This window comes from Anser brachyrhynchus, assembly GCF_964034855.1.
Source record: "Anser brachyrhynchus genome assembly, chromosome: 5".
NCBI lineage: Eukaryota > Metazoa > Chordata > Aves > Anseriformes > Anatidae > Anser > Anser brachyrhynchus.
Window position 1 is genome coordinate 44,958,683 of NC_137699.1, and position 16,128 is coordinate 44,974,810.

The 16,128-nt window shown below is 38.1% G+C and overlaps 1 protein-coding gene across 13 annotated transcripts in view; it reads left to right on the plus strand.

The window, feature by feature from the left end:
* The window catches only part of TSHR (thyroid stimulating hormone receptor), a 75,656-nt gene that overhangs the window by 28,503 nt on the left and 31,025 nt on the right, over positions 1-16,128 (plus strand). For 4 of the 13 annotated variants that reach the window (XM_080593681.1, XM_080593676.1, XM_080593687.1 and 1 more), the window contains 4 exons: positions 5-79; positions 8,231-8,305; positions 9,530-9,604; positions 15,223-15,300. The exons of 1 other annotated variant lie outside the window; for it this stretch is intronic. In XM_080593681.1, coding sequence (XP_080449807.1) covers positions 5-79; positions 8,231-8,305; positions 9,530-9,604; positions 15,223-15,300 — 303 coding nt within the window. Of the gene's footprint in view, positions 1-4; positions 80-3,559; positions 3,883-8,230; positions 8,306-9,529; positions 9,605-15,222; positions 15,301-16,128 lie in introns of those variants that run through there. 8 more of the 13 variants (XM_080593685.1, XM_080593682.1, XM_080593677.1 and 5 more) reach the window with 4 other exon arrangements.

Genomic DNA, 16,128 nt, shown 5'->3' on the forward strand with positions numbered 1-16,128 from the left:
TTAGCTACATCTCCATAGATGAAACCCTTCAGAGTCTGGAGGCCCATTCCTTCAACAGTTTAAGTAAAGTCACTCATATGTAAGTACTGCAATTAATTAAACGTAAATAAATGAATGCAGTGGTTCAAATAAATTTGAAGGTGTGTGGAGTAACATACATGTTGATTTATGAGTTGTCATTCTCTTCTCTGTAGCTAAATATTCCTTTTCTCATTTTCTTTCTCCATATTGTGGAGTCGGTCTGTTTTTTCCCTTGTGCTTTCTTTAGTTCCCTTGCTTTTCCATATCCTCCTAAGTGTAAGAAATTTAGTGAAAAATACGTGGGACTGCACTGCGAGCTCTGGCTTGATGGCAAGTTTATTTAAACTGGCAGCTAAGAATTGATTCTGTCAAGTTACTAAACATAAGTGTAAAACAGTAACATAAGCATAAGAAGTAAGGCCATAGCACAGAGCAAAATGGCACTAGCAAGAGACATGAAGAGTAACAAGTAATCATTCTGGAAGCGCACTAACAATATAACAGGGTATTTGTCTGTTTATTAAATGGAATGGGGAATGTTATGGGTAAAGGTTTCTGACAAGTTTTTATACTTTTTGTTCTTATCAGTCCTCACCAAAAAAAATCTACCATAACTGCAACTAATATCAAGGACAAAGGGAAGAGATACCAACTTAATGTTCTTTAACCTCTTCTTTCCTTATTCTTACTTATTATTTTCAGATTGTGGCAAACAAACCTAACATTAGGATGTTTAAAGTCCTGTATGAAACAAAGTCAGCTGTCTTTGAGAACTTGCAGAGGATGAGTGAGATACCAGAAAAGAAAGGCAAAACCTGGGTCTGTCTTTTAAAAGAAGCTGTGATGAAAGCAGATTAACTTCAATTCCTGAAAAAAATCTGGAACCAGTAATCAAACTAATTGTGTATAAACACAAAGGATACTATAAAATGAAATTACAGCTACATGGATTTAAGGACAAATCAGATCAGGCTATCTAATTTCCTTCTGCAACAGGAAGAAGGTGTCAAAATTACAGTACTATGGCTTTTGGCACTATATCGTATGACTCTACACTATAAAAAGGCTTGCAGAACAAGGCCTAACTGAAATAGTACTGGGGCAGATATAAAAGTAGCAGGATACCTGCACCCAGAGAATTCTTGTCATACAGCATTACCTGTCAAAATGAGAAGTTAATTTACTGAATAGGGCTTCACAGGATCCATCCTGCACCTGGTTCTCTGATCCAAGTGAGGGCAATGCAAAGTGCGTCAGTATCAAAAAGCTCAGATATGCTGCAGTTTGGCACATTTTAGAGATTTTCGTGTGCAGAGACTCCACGGGAGAGCAATGCCAGCCATTAAGGGTCCAGAAAACTTTATCTGAAAGAGTTTCATGTCCAAAACTAAAATATGACAGAGGCAGATACATCTTTTAAGCATATAAAAGGTTGCTGCAAGGGATGAAACTACTATCCGTTTTTCACACTGACAAAGCAAAACTAATAATAAAATTAGATTAAGGGGCAATCTAGGAAAAGCTTTCTTATGGTTGGCATAAATAAATACAATTGTTTTCCTAGGGAATTTGTTTTTGTCACTGGAGGCCTTAAGTCTGTAATCAGAAACTCCATAGGTCTATTTAACCTTCACTCAGAGAAAAAGATTGAACTAGGTGATCTCTCAACACTTCTCTATTTTCTATACTTCTTTTCCTTTTAATTTATACAGTATGAAACAGAAGGGTTAATAAAAATAAAGGAGATAATATAATTACTCTTACTGTAGATAAAGAGCAACTAACGCTGGAAAATGGAAGTGCCTACCCTACAAATCCCTGGCAGATTAAGTTAGGAGTAGAGTCCAGGATCCTGAGACTTAGTTTAGTCCAATAACATGTTCCTTTAATATTCCTGAATTGGTGTCACAGAAAGCTTTGGTGTTATAACAGTACTTATCTTTGGTTTGAATTTAGCCAGTCTCTTCTTCCGTAGATGGTTTTTCCAGGCCCATGTTACTCATATTCTCCCTTCCTGTTTCACAGTTGTTGTGTCTTTAGGATTTCTTGTTTAACAAAAAAGAACATTTAATGAAACACTTACTGGCATCCCATTTTATAAGTAATAAAGTATTTGGCACTACACACCTTGTGGTTCACCTTATGAGAAATTAAAGACAATAAAATACTCTTGGGCCATCTCATTTCATTGAAGAGTTCTTCCATGCAATACCCAGGGTTGTATCATATTTAAATTATATGAATATAAAGTTTTCTTAAGGATGGCTTGAGGAAAAAAGGAACTAGCTGGTTAGACAGCTACTATTATTTCCGTATTAGATTCAAAGTGAATAATGGATTAGAAATGTCTACCTCAGGATGTTAATTCATAACACAAAAAGGATTTCTTCCAAAGGGTAATGCAAGCCTTTGCATGTAAAGGACACTTCCATAAAAATGTGCATCTTGAAATGTGACTACTTTAAAGGAGTGGTAGATGGAGCTATAGTGTTTTCAGTGCCGCCTCTGGCGGATGAAGGCTCCTCTAGAAACCATCCATTGTTTACAGAACGCTTCAGCACAGAGCACCCAGCTGGCTGGCTGTAAGGCACTACATCCACACCCACTCTACGGGCCTTCTCCCCCAGAAGCCAGGTCAGAGCACAACAACAAGGTTTGAAGCCACCACATTATCGCACCCATGTCAGATCCATGGCCTGCACATGCCGTCCGTGATGCTGCAGCCTGTGCAGGAGTCAGTGGAGCTCAAGGGCACCTACACCTTCTGCACCTGTGGTACAGGCTCTGGGGAGGGCATGGCGGGGAGGAGTTTTCCTCATTTGTTATAGAGGGTAATGTAAGACCCCCTATATTTCTCACAAGGCACTACCAAAAAAAGAAAATATACATAGACAAACTATATACATATAATTATGAAAGAACCATAAATACTTCTCAAGACAAGACACCAGAACCAGAAGCTTACTCGCAAAGGCAAAACCCCAACCTCTGCAGCTAGCCCATGAAGAAGGGCTAACTGTACTACTCAAAAGCATTTATACACTTTTAAAATCTGTTTGGAGGTAAAGCATACACATTATTTAATCAGAGAATACACAAACATCTGGCAAATTAGGCAGTTGCATATAAACTGGAAAAGAAAGCCATTTATAAATTTGACTGTTTTTCTGAATTGCTTCCATAAATCCTCTGATTTGTTAACACTTATTGTTGGGTTTGATTTACTTTCCAAATAACAAGATTATTCAGGGATAAATGTATGTTGTGCTATGCATTTGTTTAATGTTCTCCACTTACATAGTTATTTTCAAAGAATTATTGCTAAAATAATACTGGATAAAGAGTAGCACAGGATATATTAAAGGAAGTTGAAGTTACTCTAACAGTTTTGAAAAGAAGTCATTTCAGAGAGGTTAGCTTTCATAGGTTCAGTTATTCATGGACTTTTCATAGAGTACAGTTTTATGTAAATAATCTTTTTACCCTAATTTAAACTTATATACACAGTTTAATTTTTAAAATATTTATTTTTCTACAGAGCTTCTTATGAGAAAAATTAGTGTTTATGGAAAGGAAGAACTAATTGCTCGGCTTGAGTCAAGTGTCATGTGAATAGGCATCCTGTGTTCGTCACCACTTCATGCCAAGCCTGCTAGCGTGCCTCACTTTTGATCTTCAGCACTCCATTTTCCTGGTCCTTGTTCCGTTCTGCTTCTGTGCCTCCATCTTGACATTGTTCCCTCCAGACCTTAGCTGCATGTATGCAGCTAGTCCGTCTTCCCCTATGAGCAATCTCTGAGCATATATCATATTTATATGAACCTAATCTGTTTGAGTGCTGAGTAACTTCTGCAAAATGAGGTACTGATCAACTGCTGTGTTTTAATGAGATGGATCTCATTTCAGTTGTAATTAATTGCAAAATTCCCACTCTTTTAAGATTAAAATCAGGGCCAAGACTTTGTATTAATTTTTCCCCAGTGATGATAAGTTGGTCTAACAATATTTTCTTATTCCTTATTTTTGTCATTACTGTTTCTAAGTATGTCTGCGAGACAAATTTAACACATTTACAAATTCAGGACTGTCTTTCCCATACCGTGACAAAACTGTATTGTAGATACAAATGTGAAAGTGTCAGATTAGCAATGTCTGTGTGTAGATATCTTACTAGTGTGCTGCAGCTTGGTAGCATCAGACTTGAGAGCTTTTCGAGCTAGGTCTTTTTTCTCAAGAAAATATTTTCACGTAAGGAACTCCAGAAAAACTCTCTTTTTCCCCTTCCCTGTGTCTCTGCTCACTCTCCTCATCTCTCCCTCACTTCTCCCCAACTCCTCCCTACTTCAAATGCTCTCTCCTCTTGAACAACCACATGAAAAGCCCTTTGAGCATATGGGAGTAGTGCCAAAGGTTATGGTTCAAGTGGCTTGCCCTTGTATATGCAGCGTCATTTAGAGAACTTGCATGGACTGCTCTCCATCTCTGCACTGGGCAAGCGCTGGGGCAGCTCCCCCAGGCCAACGCTGCACTTCTTGCAGCCAGCTCAGGGAGCCAGGTCATGGGATATCAGGCTGCAGAAAAGAAAGATGATTTTATCGAAGGGTCAGAGGCAACTGGAGAGGAAGGCTGAAGAGGGAAGAACTGGCCCTAATAGGAATCTGAATGAAGGGGACTGCTGTAAACCTGCAGCGAATTTCAGGGCACTGAAACTAGTGCTGTGTAGAAAAATCTTGTTAAAAGCTTATGTCTGGAGGTGGGGAATAGACAGGCTGAGGCAATTTTTTGGAGCTAGCGATGTGAAAGTTTGACAGGTGTGTGCAGGTGGAATGCCATGGATAGCTGCATTTGGGGGGACGGCAGCTAGGCTGCATAGGGAGAGGGAAACATGGAAGTCTATGTACAAGTCAAAGAGGCCAGGGAAGCTATAGACAAAGTAAATCTAAGTGGAGAAGGGTCTAGTTATTACAAGAAAAATAAAACAGATGATTTAAAACATTTCAGAACTGCTGACCTAGATATCCTTATCATTCATACATGTTTCAGCACAGTAGCATTATATTGAGACTGTGCTCTGATTTGCAATATCTGAGCTCTGGTCTTGAACAAACTCTGGGGTACATCAATATTGCAAAGCAAGTTTGAAAGATACGTCTGGTAAATGAATTTTAGAAGCCACATAAATATGTGAATGTTTTTGCTTTTTTAAATCCATGTAAGATGTGAAGTACCTTATTAATCTTTCTGGGATTTATTTTGCAAACTTGCAGCTCATTAAACCAAGTAATTCATCAGACTAATATTCAAGTAATGATTATTAGTTTCAGTTTTAGATTAATTTTGATTTGGAACTAAATACTTGTGTCTGTTCGTGAGCATAAGTATGTTATTTATAGGTATTTGTAAGTATTATCACAGGACCTTAAGTATGCCACTAAGTAATTTTCTTTGCACATCTGTTCCTAACACTTAAAGGTTTTTAAAGTAATTTCTTTAAAAAGCAAAACTTAAGTGCTATTCATGGACAATAAGATTTTGGTTTGATTGTGAACCTAGCACATTTTTAATTACTAGTCTGAGGGCCAGAAGTGAAGTTTAAAACTTTGTCTTTAAATCACACATAAGCCAAGTCTACATGGTTTCACATACTTTTAAGAAGTAAAACAGAAGCTGAATATTTTGTATTGTAACTTTCAGTAATTTTATAAGTGGTCCACAAATAATTCTGTTATCTTAAGGGTAGATAGCATCAGCCTTCTTTCTTATTAGCATTTCTAAGTAATTTTAGTTAGGATTGTGAAGTGAAAGATTTGTTCAGGACACCTTTCACCTCTCTGCATAAATGCTCAGCAAGGATACCTATTAAATATCTTAGTTTTTTTTTTTTTTTTATATATCTTTAAGCACTTTGTTCCCAGAAATACTCAGAATTGTTACATTGCTGCTGGGCACAGAATTTAAGCCCTGTATGCTAAGATTAAATTGTATTTATATTGTGTATCAAAGTTCAATTTCAAAAGTCGCCTAAAGTCAGCTCTCATAGGCACTTATATACCATGGAATTAGCCTACCAGACATTTTTAAGTATATACTTTGGCTGTATCTGCATTTTAGGCAGCTAAAACTACTGCTATTTTTTTCAGAGCTACTTTTAAAAGGAACCTTAAGTTTCTAAATCCGTGTGTTTCAATCTTTTCAATTCACTGATTCAGAAAAGATTACTGATAGAAGTGCAAACCCTGTCTAATGAATCTACTGATACTCAACAATCTTTTCTTAATTTTTGGAACCTTTAGAAGTAATCCTTAAACCATGAGTCTTTTGATTACAATTTGAAAATTGCTATCATATAGCATTTAGGCAACTTTGAATGTGTACTATTCATGATTGATTCACGTAGAATAAATTATGAAATCTATCTTGTGTTATCACTATCCTATTAACTGATGTGATCAGAACTATTTAATATCTTTCATCCTTTCAGAATTACTTCATAGGCTGCAATACTGATGGAGCTACAGATATCCTTTAAATCTGAGATTTTAGAGAAGATTCGTTCCAGTATTGTGATATTAATGATGTTTGAGTATGCAAAACAAGGACAGTTTCATGAATAGAACTAAATTTGAAGATCTTTCTCTTTTTCATGCATATGAAATGAGAGGCCACATATTCAGCCAGTCAAGTTCAAGAAACACATTTGACTGGATTAGAAGCAGAGAAAAATGAATTTTTTCTCCTGATTTTTTTGTAAGCTTAATATTCGCTTGGGTCAAATCACCTTTTCCCTTTTTATACCTCTCTAACCCACTTTCTCATCCATTTTGAGAAGAGACTTCTAGGCAACTGTTTGTCTAAAGTGCCCACAACAGGCCCTTTTCATCCTTTCAGACGATAAGAAACCTCTATAATACAACATGTAGGATGAAATGCAATTATAAAAATACATTATATTTCAAAGTATACTTCTTCCCTAATCCCAGCATCACCAATTCAAGGAAATGGAACAGCAAGGGCATAAACATTTCCCCATTGTTCAGTGTATATATTGATTTCCTCACTAACAGTCTTTAAGCTTTTCTCCTATTACTGTGCCAAATGTCTCATCTGGCAATTTTAAATCTTTTATTCACAGATTAACTAGTATTTCATTTTGCTCTGTTAAACAGCACTTGCCCTCTTTTGGCCTAGTTACTTAATAAAATCTGCTTGAATCTCATTGCATTATTCTGTCCTTCCAATTTTAGTACCATCTGCAGATTTTGAATTCTTACTTTCAATACCCTCCTCCAAACTGCAGAGTACTGTGAATAGCAACAAGCCAAAAACTCGCTGACTCTATGGTACTCCAACGTATTATGCATTTCCAGACTGAGTGTTGATCTGAAAACTCTTTCCCTGGAATACATTTGGTCCATAACAAAGGAATATGCAGCCAAGAAGCTCCTGACTCCAACTTTTCAAATGTAGCCAGTGATGGAAAAAACATGTCAGTTCAAGTTTATGGAGCAAATTCCACTGTTGGGAGTATGATTGCTACATAACTAATAAAATAATTTGAGAGAAGCAAGAAACTGACACTGAAGATTTCTCTTAATAACAGAAACAGTACCGTTCAAAGAAACTAACAGACATGAAGAACATTTGAATACAGTGCTATAGTAGTAGTATTATAGCTGTTAACTACATCAGTTTAACATACAAGTAGAAACTAAACCCTTGTCTCCCTACAATGTAAACACAGTAGAAAATGAAGGCTTGGAAGATGGAGAACTGTTTTCTCAGTAAAGCAGCATACATAGAAGATGAAGTCTTGGTACCTGTCTCCACATACTGATTTATCTATTGTCTTATCTTTTCCTACTTTCATTTCTCAGATAACTTGGTTATAAAGATTTTATTATGTAAGAATGATTCCAGTGGCAGAGGTGTTCTTAAAATCCAGCTTCCTGATACCCTATGTTGTCAGGACTGATCACTGCTTTGGGTTACTTGGCAGTGCTAAGGCATGCTAATTTAAATACTACTGGTTTGCACCATGTCTATGCCCACTTTTTGGACTGACCTAAGACCAGAACATCACCCACAAAACCCACACCATCATGCCACCCATTTTAACTTTCATTTTAACATTGCTGGTTTCTGTCACAATAAAGAAAGAAATGATTAATCATTAATTATCAATATAGTAATGTTCCCCCTTTCTTTACAGTGAAATTCGAAATCTTAGAAACTTGGATTACATAGATCCAGATGCCTTTAAGAACCTCCCACTGTTGAAATATCTGTAAGTACTTAGCATCTGCAAGTAGTTGGCACTTAAGCCTTACAGATAACTTTTTTTTTTTTTAACACAACAGTTTATTTGCATTTCATTTTGGAGCTAGTTGCAATGCTTTTCCATACTTATTTTAATGACAGACCACCAGCTATAATAAGGGGTTGGAACTTTACTTTTGCAAGAAAGGAAAAGGTTCACAAATTCATCAGTAATTTCGCTATTCTTGTGATCCATTAAATGTCTTCAATACACAAATTTTTGCTTGACAAAATTCCACAGCTAGTATTCTGCTAATGATAGTGCTGTCATACTACATTTGTCTAGGGAATAGTGGGAAGAGGGATACAATAGAAATTATACATCTTTTCTATTTGCTGAATATTTATATGTAGTTTTAAAGAATATCCATCAGCTACATGTGACAAGTAAGTCTATACCTGATTTCATATGACTCCTATGGTAGAAAGAAGTCTTGAGGGATTCTCTATATCGTAGTGAAGAGCAGCACAGAGTAACCAAACCACAGAATTATAAAATTATTGCACAGGAAAGAGAAAAAGATAAAGAGAATATCTTCTGTAATTTTTAGTAGTGTTCAGAAGACTCTGGAAAGGGTTGCGTGCGTGTGGTAGGGATAGCAGCAAGGAAGAAAGATTTTCCAGATTTTTGCTATATATCTGAATGCGATTAAGAAAAAGGGGGAACGTAATCAAAACTATTAAATTTCAAAGTAGTTTTAAAATTTGAGAACTATATTTTCTGAACCCTACAGAATTTCAGAAATAAGGGGAATTAACTGTATTCATGTTAGAAGACTGTTTGGAAGACAAGATTTTTTCCTTTTTAGAGGTATTTCAACAGCTCTGAGCCTCAATGAAAGACAGAGGATTTGGGGCCCAGACAATAGTCTGAAGCAGCCTTAATCTCACAAATGAGTGCGAAGTTGTATTTTTTTTTTCACCCTACTCGCTTCACAGACGACTTCCCTCTGCAGACCTACTTATCTTTTATTCTGTGTTGCCATCTTTTAGATTCTGTCATTTACCATAAATTTGGTATTCTGATTTTATTTATTTATTACTTCTTCCATCCTTGTATTTTGGACAGTTGATTATATGTGAATTGATTGACAATAAAGAAATACTGATCCTGCACTGTTGAAGGATTTAAATACACTGTATGTCTTTATTTGGTGATCCACTACATGTAATTCTTTCTCCTCTGCTTCAGTGGTATTTTTAATACTGGACTCAAAGTATTTCCTGACCTCACCAAAATCTACTCATCTGATGTGAACTTTTTACTGTAAGTATCTGTCTTCACCGTTAGAATTCTGCCATCCTCAGATCCCAAGAAAACCTACAGTAAAGGCTTACATTTTAGAGAAAAATACCAAATAAGTCTGTCAAAGTACTTTTCCTCAAGCTGTAGTTCAATGATCATTAGTATCAAATCTGGGAAATGCCAGGTCACCTAGCACTAAAAATTTGACCTGGATGAGACACACACAATTTCTCTTAAGTTACAGAAAGTACATGATATGCAGTTTCTATAGGTCTTTTGCTCTTATTTTGTTTTTACACTGACTGTGCAATATCTGAATTAGCCTGACATCAGAATAGCATGGGATCTGGTCTAACATTCAGCCTGCTAGCACGTAGTCAGCCTGTCAACATCCTTTAACAAATTTGTGCTGGCATGGTGAGCTTGCGGTACACATTTTTGGATACTAGCATCCACTAATGTCCCACATTATTGAATCATAACCTCAGCTGGCTATCTGTCTTCTTTCTTTTGAGCACAGACAGCTCAAGAGCAGGAGAACTGGAAAATCTTTAAGGCAATTGTTTATTGTTACATTTCTAAAAAAGCTCAGAGTTGGCCTGAACCTTAAGGAAGGTTTCACAAGAAAAAAAGTTTTAAGGAAACCTTCACATTTTCATGAAGGTTTATTTTACTCCAAATATGTTGCTTCATACAATTCATGTTTTAATACAGAAAACCCCAAAACAGAAAAGGAGTTTAAAAAAGCAAATTACCGAAGCTTGGAAATAGAGTTTCTAAGTCCATAACTCAGGAGCACCTTGGTTTCATGACAATGAGGTCAGCTCAGGCTGGCACCCGTCTGCATCCATGCGTGCAGCCCTAAGAGTACTTCTGAACATCCTAAATGTCTGTGCTACAGCAAATACCAAAAAGCCTTGGAAAATCTGGGAGGCCACAGCACAGCATGCTGTACCTTAGCTAATTTGCACTGCTTCCTCAGCTTGAGCCCATCACAGGCCTCCTTTAAGAGACTGAGTTCACCACAGGCTGTCTGAATTCACACTGCTCTTACTACACCAGTATAGTCACAGGCAAACACCCGTAAGTCTGGGGGGGGGGAGGGAAGATCTGTGCTGTACGAAACTAGTAGCAACTAACATCAGGCACAGCCACTCTTTATCCTAAGAACCTACTTGCACTGCTGAATTTTAATTATTGTATCTCAGTGCTTTTGGACATACATTACCAGGCCTCGGACTGTGGTTGATTGTTAATAAGCTGCTAACACTAGTAAGAGCCCTGGGGCTCTGCGGGAAGAGCTAGCAGTACCTCTAGCATGACAGCAATCCTACATGTAAATTCATATCCTCAGCTGATGGACTCCATTAGTCCTGACTGTAATATCCTTATTTCATAACTGCAACAAGCACACTTCTCCCTTCCCTAACATCACAGGACTCCTTCAGGGTCCATCACTTTTGCCCTGTGTGTATATGCCTATAGCACACTGAGGGGAATTGACGATGGATATCCATCACAAGCGGATGCAGCAACCTCCAGCATAGCCTCTTGTGTCCATAGACATTGATGTAATGCTGGTAGCACCAACGCACTTCACTAGCTCAGATATTCTGAACTCCTTTCTTTCTCTACTACTTCCAGTCACTTCCCTTCCCCTTACTTTTCATACTTCTGCCCATACTGTGATGGATAGCAAGTCTTCTTTCTGTTACCAAAATATCAGACAGCAGCCTGCCAGTACCAATTCAGCCAAGGCAGAAAAGCCTTTCACCCAGAAACCTCCTGCGAGCAAAGAGCCACATCTTTCCTGGAAACTATTTGGCTTCACTGTGAGAAGACACCCTTAAGAAAGGGTGCCTACCTCCTTTCTATCACTCACCTGGTTTCACAGTAGTCGGATGAGGTACAGGTCTTCTTTTAGAGTCACAGCATAAGCCTATATGAATAGATACCTTGCCTAAATGCTCTTGCCTAACCTTACTTGTACAGTCATATTTCAAGCACAACTCTGTTATCCCACTGAACAAGCAAAACAGGAAGAGTGATAATTAACTACTTTTAAGCAAGACTTCCTAGGTGGAGCCCTCTCTACTTATCTACAGTCCTCAGCTGGAAAGAATTGTCCTATTAGCAAGCTTCACCAATTTACTTGGGTTTGCTCACATAAAGCACTCCTACATCACACTAAAACACCTTAAAAACCATTTACTTTAGCTGAATTAAAGACCTCTTCTTCTGCCCACCTTTCACCCCTCTTCCTTCCTCTTCCCTGATGGCTTGAAGCAAATTGCAGAATGGCTTCTTGGAAAAAGGGAGTGCAAACCTGGCAGAGGTGGTGTATCTCCCACTGTAATCCTTAAAGGTATTTCAGAAACAAAGAGTACTGCTCTTAAAAGAACAGGCGTTCCTTTCCATTTAGAAAGCAAACCCTATTTCTTTCTCTGTGCCCTAACCTGCAATTTGAGCCCAAATTCAGGGTTGCAATCAAGCCAAGGAGGAAGAGCAGCTCAGATGAAGACTTGCAGGCTGGTAAAAGTATCTCAGTCACTACTTAGGTGTTGCAGTCTGTATATGGCAGCAGCATTCAGATGGAAGAGGCTTGACAGCTAGATGGACTAAGTAAGAAGCTATTAAAAATCAGAAGTATTATACTAGAAGGTAACTTGCAGAGACCTGATTGGTGGAATACCTCAGGTGTTGTTTCAATGCTGCTAAGTGGTGTTCCTAGTCAAGTTGGAAAGAGCCCCATGTAGGGCCACCAAGGTGATGAAGGGTCTGAAGCATTTCTCTTATGAGGAAAGGCTGAGAGAACTGGGACTGTTCAGCCCGAAGAGAAGGCTCAGGGTGTATCTTATCAATGTCTATAAGTACCTGAAGGGAGGGTGCAAGAAGACTGATCCAGGCTCTTTCTAGAGGTGCACAGTGCCAGCACAAGAGGCAGCAGGCACAAACTGGAACACAAGAGGTTCCGACTGATCAACAGAAAACATTATTGCTATGCAGGTGGCTAAGTACTGACACAGGTTGCCCTGAGAGGCTGTGGAGTCTCCCTCCTTGGAGCTCTTCAAAAGCCACCTGGACGTGGTCCTGGGCAACCTGTTTTAGGTGTCCCTGCTTGAGCAGGGGAAGGGTTGGACCAGATACCTCCAGAGGTCCCTGCCAACCTCAACCAGTCCATGATTCTGTGAATGGTCGTTGTCCCTGCTGTATTCATGGTCTGCCATTGGCAAGGTAACCCTCAGAACTGGAAATGCTGGCTGTTTTGCTGAAGAGTCTAGACCTGCAGTAAGCAAGATTTTACTTCCCAAGGATCTTCTGAGACTAGAGGTAAACCTTGTGCTACCTCCTGCTCCATAATCTGAAGCTGCTATGTTTGCCTTAGCTGTAGGCCTCTAGGATGGAAATCTGAGTTAGCTAGAGCTCTGAGTGAGATATATTTAATCTGAAGAGCTACTAGGGAGATCCTCAAATATCAAATGGGCTTCAGCTTAAGCATTATTGTATTGTGAATTAAACCCTATCCTTACTATATAGAGAGAAACAAGTAAACAAGTTCTATGAAACAGAAGTAAAAGTTCATGCAACCATTGCGTCTGTGCTTCCAACTGAGTAATTTGGCCTCATGGACACTGACAGAAGTGTCCCAACAGTGCAACTTAGAAGAGCTCAGCCCTCCCAGTGACAGCAGGGTTTAACTGAAGTGTCCTGATTGCAGATGCTTTTAGCCAAGATAGAGATTATTACTTCTTGGAATGACTCTTACACTAAGTGAAAGCAGAACTGGATATCATCACTGTTTAGAAATGCCTATCTTGAAATTGCAGGTGAATGCTTCAATGAAAAATAATCTTTTCACTTCTATCATCAAGAAAAAGAACCAACTCCTGAAGAATAGTAGGTTTCGAAGTGATATATAAGGTATAGCTGGGGAAAAAGCATTTGTTATATCAGTATTCACCTTTGTGGATCTCCTGGTTTCAGCTGGGATAATTTTCTTCCTAGTAGCCAGTATAGTGCTATGTTTTGGATTTAGGATGGAAATAATGTTGATAACACACTGATGTTTTAGTTACTGCTGACCAGTACTTGCATAGCCAAGGACATTTCTGCTTCTCACACTGCCCTGCCAGCGAGGAGGCTGGGGGTGCCCCAGCAGCTGGGAGGGGACACAGCCGATACAGCTAGCCCAGATTGACCAAAGGGAAGTCCCATATCAGATGGCATTGTGCTGAACAGTAATAAGGGGGGAGTTGGCCAGGGCAGGGGGCTGCCATTCCTCAGGGACTGGCTGGGTGTTAACTGGCTGGTAGTCAGCAATTGTGTTGTACATCACTTTCTTTTTTTTTTCTTTTTTTTTTCTTTTTTTTTTCTTTTTTTCTTTCTTTTTTTCTCTTTTTTTCTCTTTTTTTTTTTCTTTTTCTTTTTTCTTTTTCTTATTAAACCATCCTTATCTCAACAATGACATCTTGCATTTTACCTGTTTTGATTCTCTCCCCCATCCCACTGCAGGGGAGTGAGCAAACGGCTGTGTAGTGCTTAGCTGCCTGCCAGGTTAAACCACAACAGTGGCCTATAAGCAACTTAAAAGTAAACACTTGTTTAGAAAAATAAAGCAATCTGAAAAATGCCAAACCAGAATAATTTGTGATGGAAAACAGGTACTGGTGAAAACTACATGGAATGAAGATGGTTGTAGTACAATTCAGTGTTAACATATAATACGCACAGGAAAGGAACAAAATTGTTCTCATCACATGAACTATTGTTAGGACTTCTCGGCTGATGTACATTATAATCTGGCCTTAATAGATCATGTCTCATCCACAAGAATGTCATCTGACAAAAATAAAAATGTGCAGAATATTTCATTTTCCAGACTGTAATATGATTCAGGAAAAAGCAGGAAAGGGACAATCAGACACTTCTGTTTCTGCCAGCTTTTTCCTCCTCTCCATTTTAGTCATAGGTTTTGTTTTTTCTTTGTCTCTTTATCACAACAAAGTTTTGCTCTGAGGATACAATTTTCTGAAGTATTTCTTTTATTAAGGTTATTTCTTTATTAAAGTATTTCTTAAGTATTTCTTAAGAGTGGGAATTAAGTATTTAAGAAATGACAGACGGTGAAACACTCATTTGGACAAGAGTTGAGAAAATTCATTAGGTTACATCACACAGTAAATTTTTATTTCACTTGTGTTAGATGCAGTTCTGTAAAGTGAAATGCCTGTCCTGAACAACGTATTATCTGATGGCTCAGCCGAGCATGGCTAAACAGCAGGATCTCAACTCTAAAGTCATTTGGGTTGACCCAATTGACATTGCAGCATTATTTACTTTGCTAATTCTTTGGCTTTTGGGAAAGTGGATCTGTCTATGCTGTTAACCATGGGAATCACACAGGCTGGCACACCTCACTAGGACTTTAAAACCCATCTACTTCACAAGCTCACTTCCTGACTACTGGAACGCGCTTGATTCTTAATCATCCCACTTGTCACTTCTGGCCGTAGGTGTAACTAAACAATTATTCTACACCTTTATCTATTATCAAGGGAGAGAAGAATTAATAATTAGACTGTTCTGGAGAAGCTCTATTAGGCAGATGTTTGACTATGATGTTTTGTCTCCTTTTCCAGTGAAATTGCAGATAATCCTTTCATGACTTCAGTGCCTGCAAATGCTTTCCATGGGCTCTGTAATGAATCTCTAACCCTGTAAGTCCTTCCAGTTTAAGACACAAGGCAATTATTTTGTCTTGGTCTCTCAAGCATATGGTAATGTTAAAAAAATAACTTGGTTCTGCTCTCTAAGTAGTTACAGAGAACAGTAGTAACAGAGAAGAATCATACGTAGTATCCATAATCTAGTTTGCATAAATCCTCTACCGTGACAGTAATTTGAATCAAGCTGCTTTTCTTTAAACTAGCTTACTAAAGCATTCTTGCTTTTGTATGACAATGGCAAGAAATGGTTATACTGGAGAAAATCAAAGGCAAAAGCTTGTAGTTTTCCTTCTCTAAAGCTACAGCATGGTTAGAATTGTATTTAACTTTTTTGCAACCTAAGTGGCACGTACTATGAGAACTAATGGGTGGCAAGTGCCAGAAGTCCTATTTAAGAGAAAAAATGTTCAGAATTATATTTAAGAATAATAATATAAGAATTATATCTAATTCAGTTATGCAAGTCATACTCAGTGTGAGCCACAAAAAAAGGACTGAGGAGAGGGGAGAGAAAATGACTGTAATGAGTTAGGATCTCAACTAGGGAGGATAGCACTAAAAGGCAAAAGAATGAATTCTAAAGAAATTTGAAATATTCAGGCAGGTCTTATAGTAAAACAGTACAGTATATTGTATGTATTATTTCCTTAATCAGTCCTTGCAGAATTCTGTTTCCTTGTTTTTAGCTTGGGAGTGGGAAAGCTATGCCAAACCATTTTGGTCTAGTTCTGTCTTTGCTGTAAAAAGAAGTAAAAAGATAGCACACCTGCCACACGGTATTCTTAATTCAGCAAGAATGCTGCTGGGCATATGCTTGAC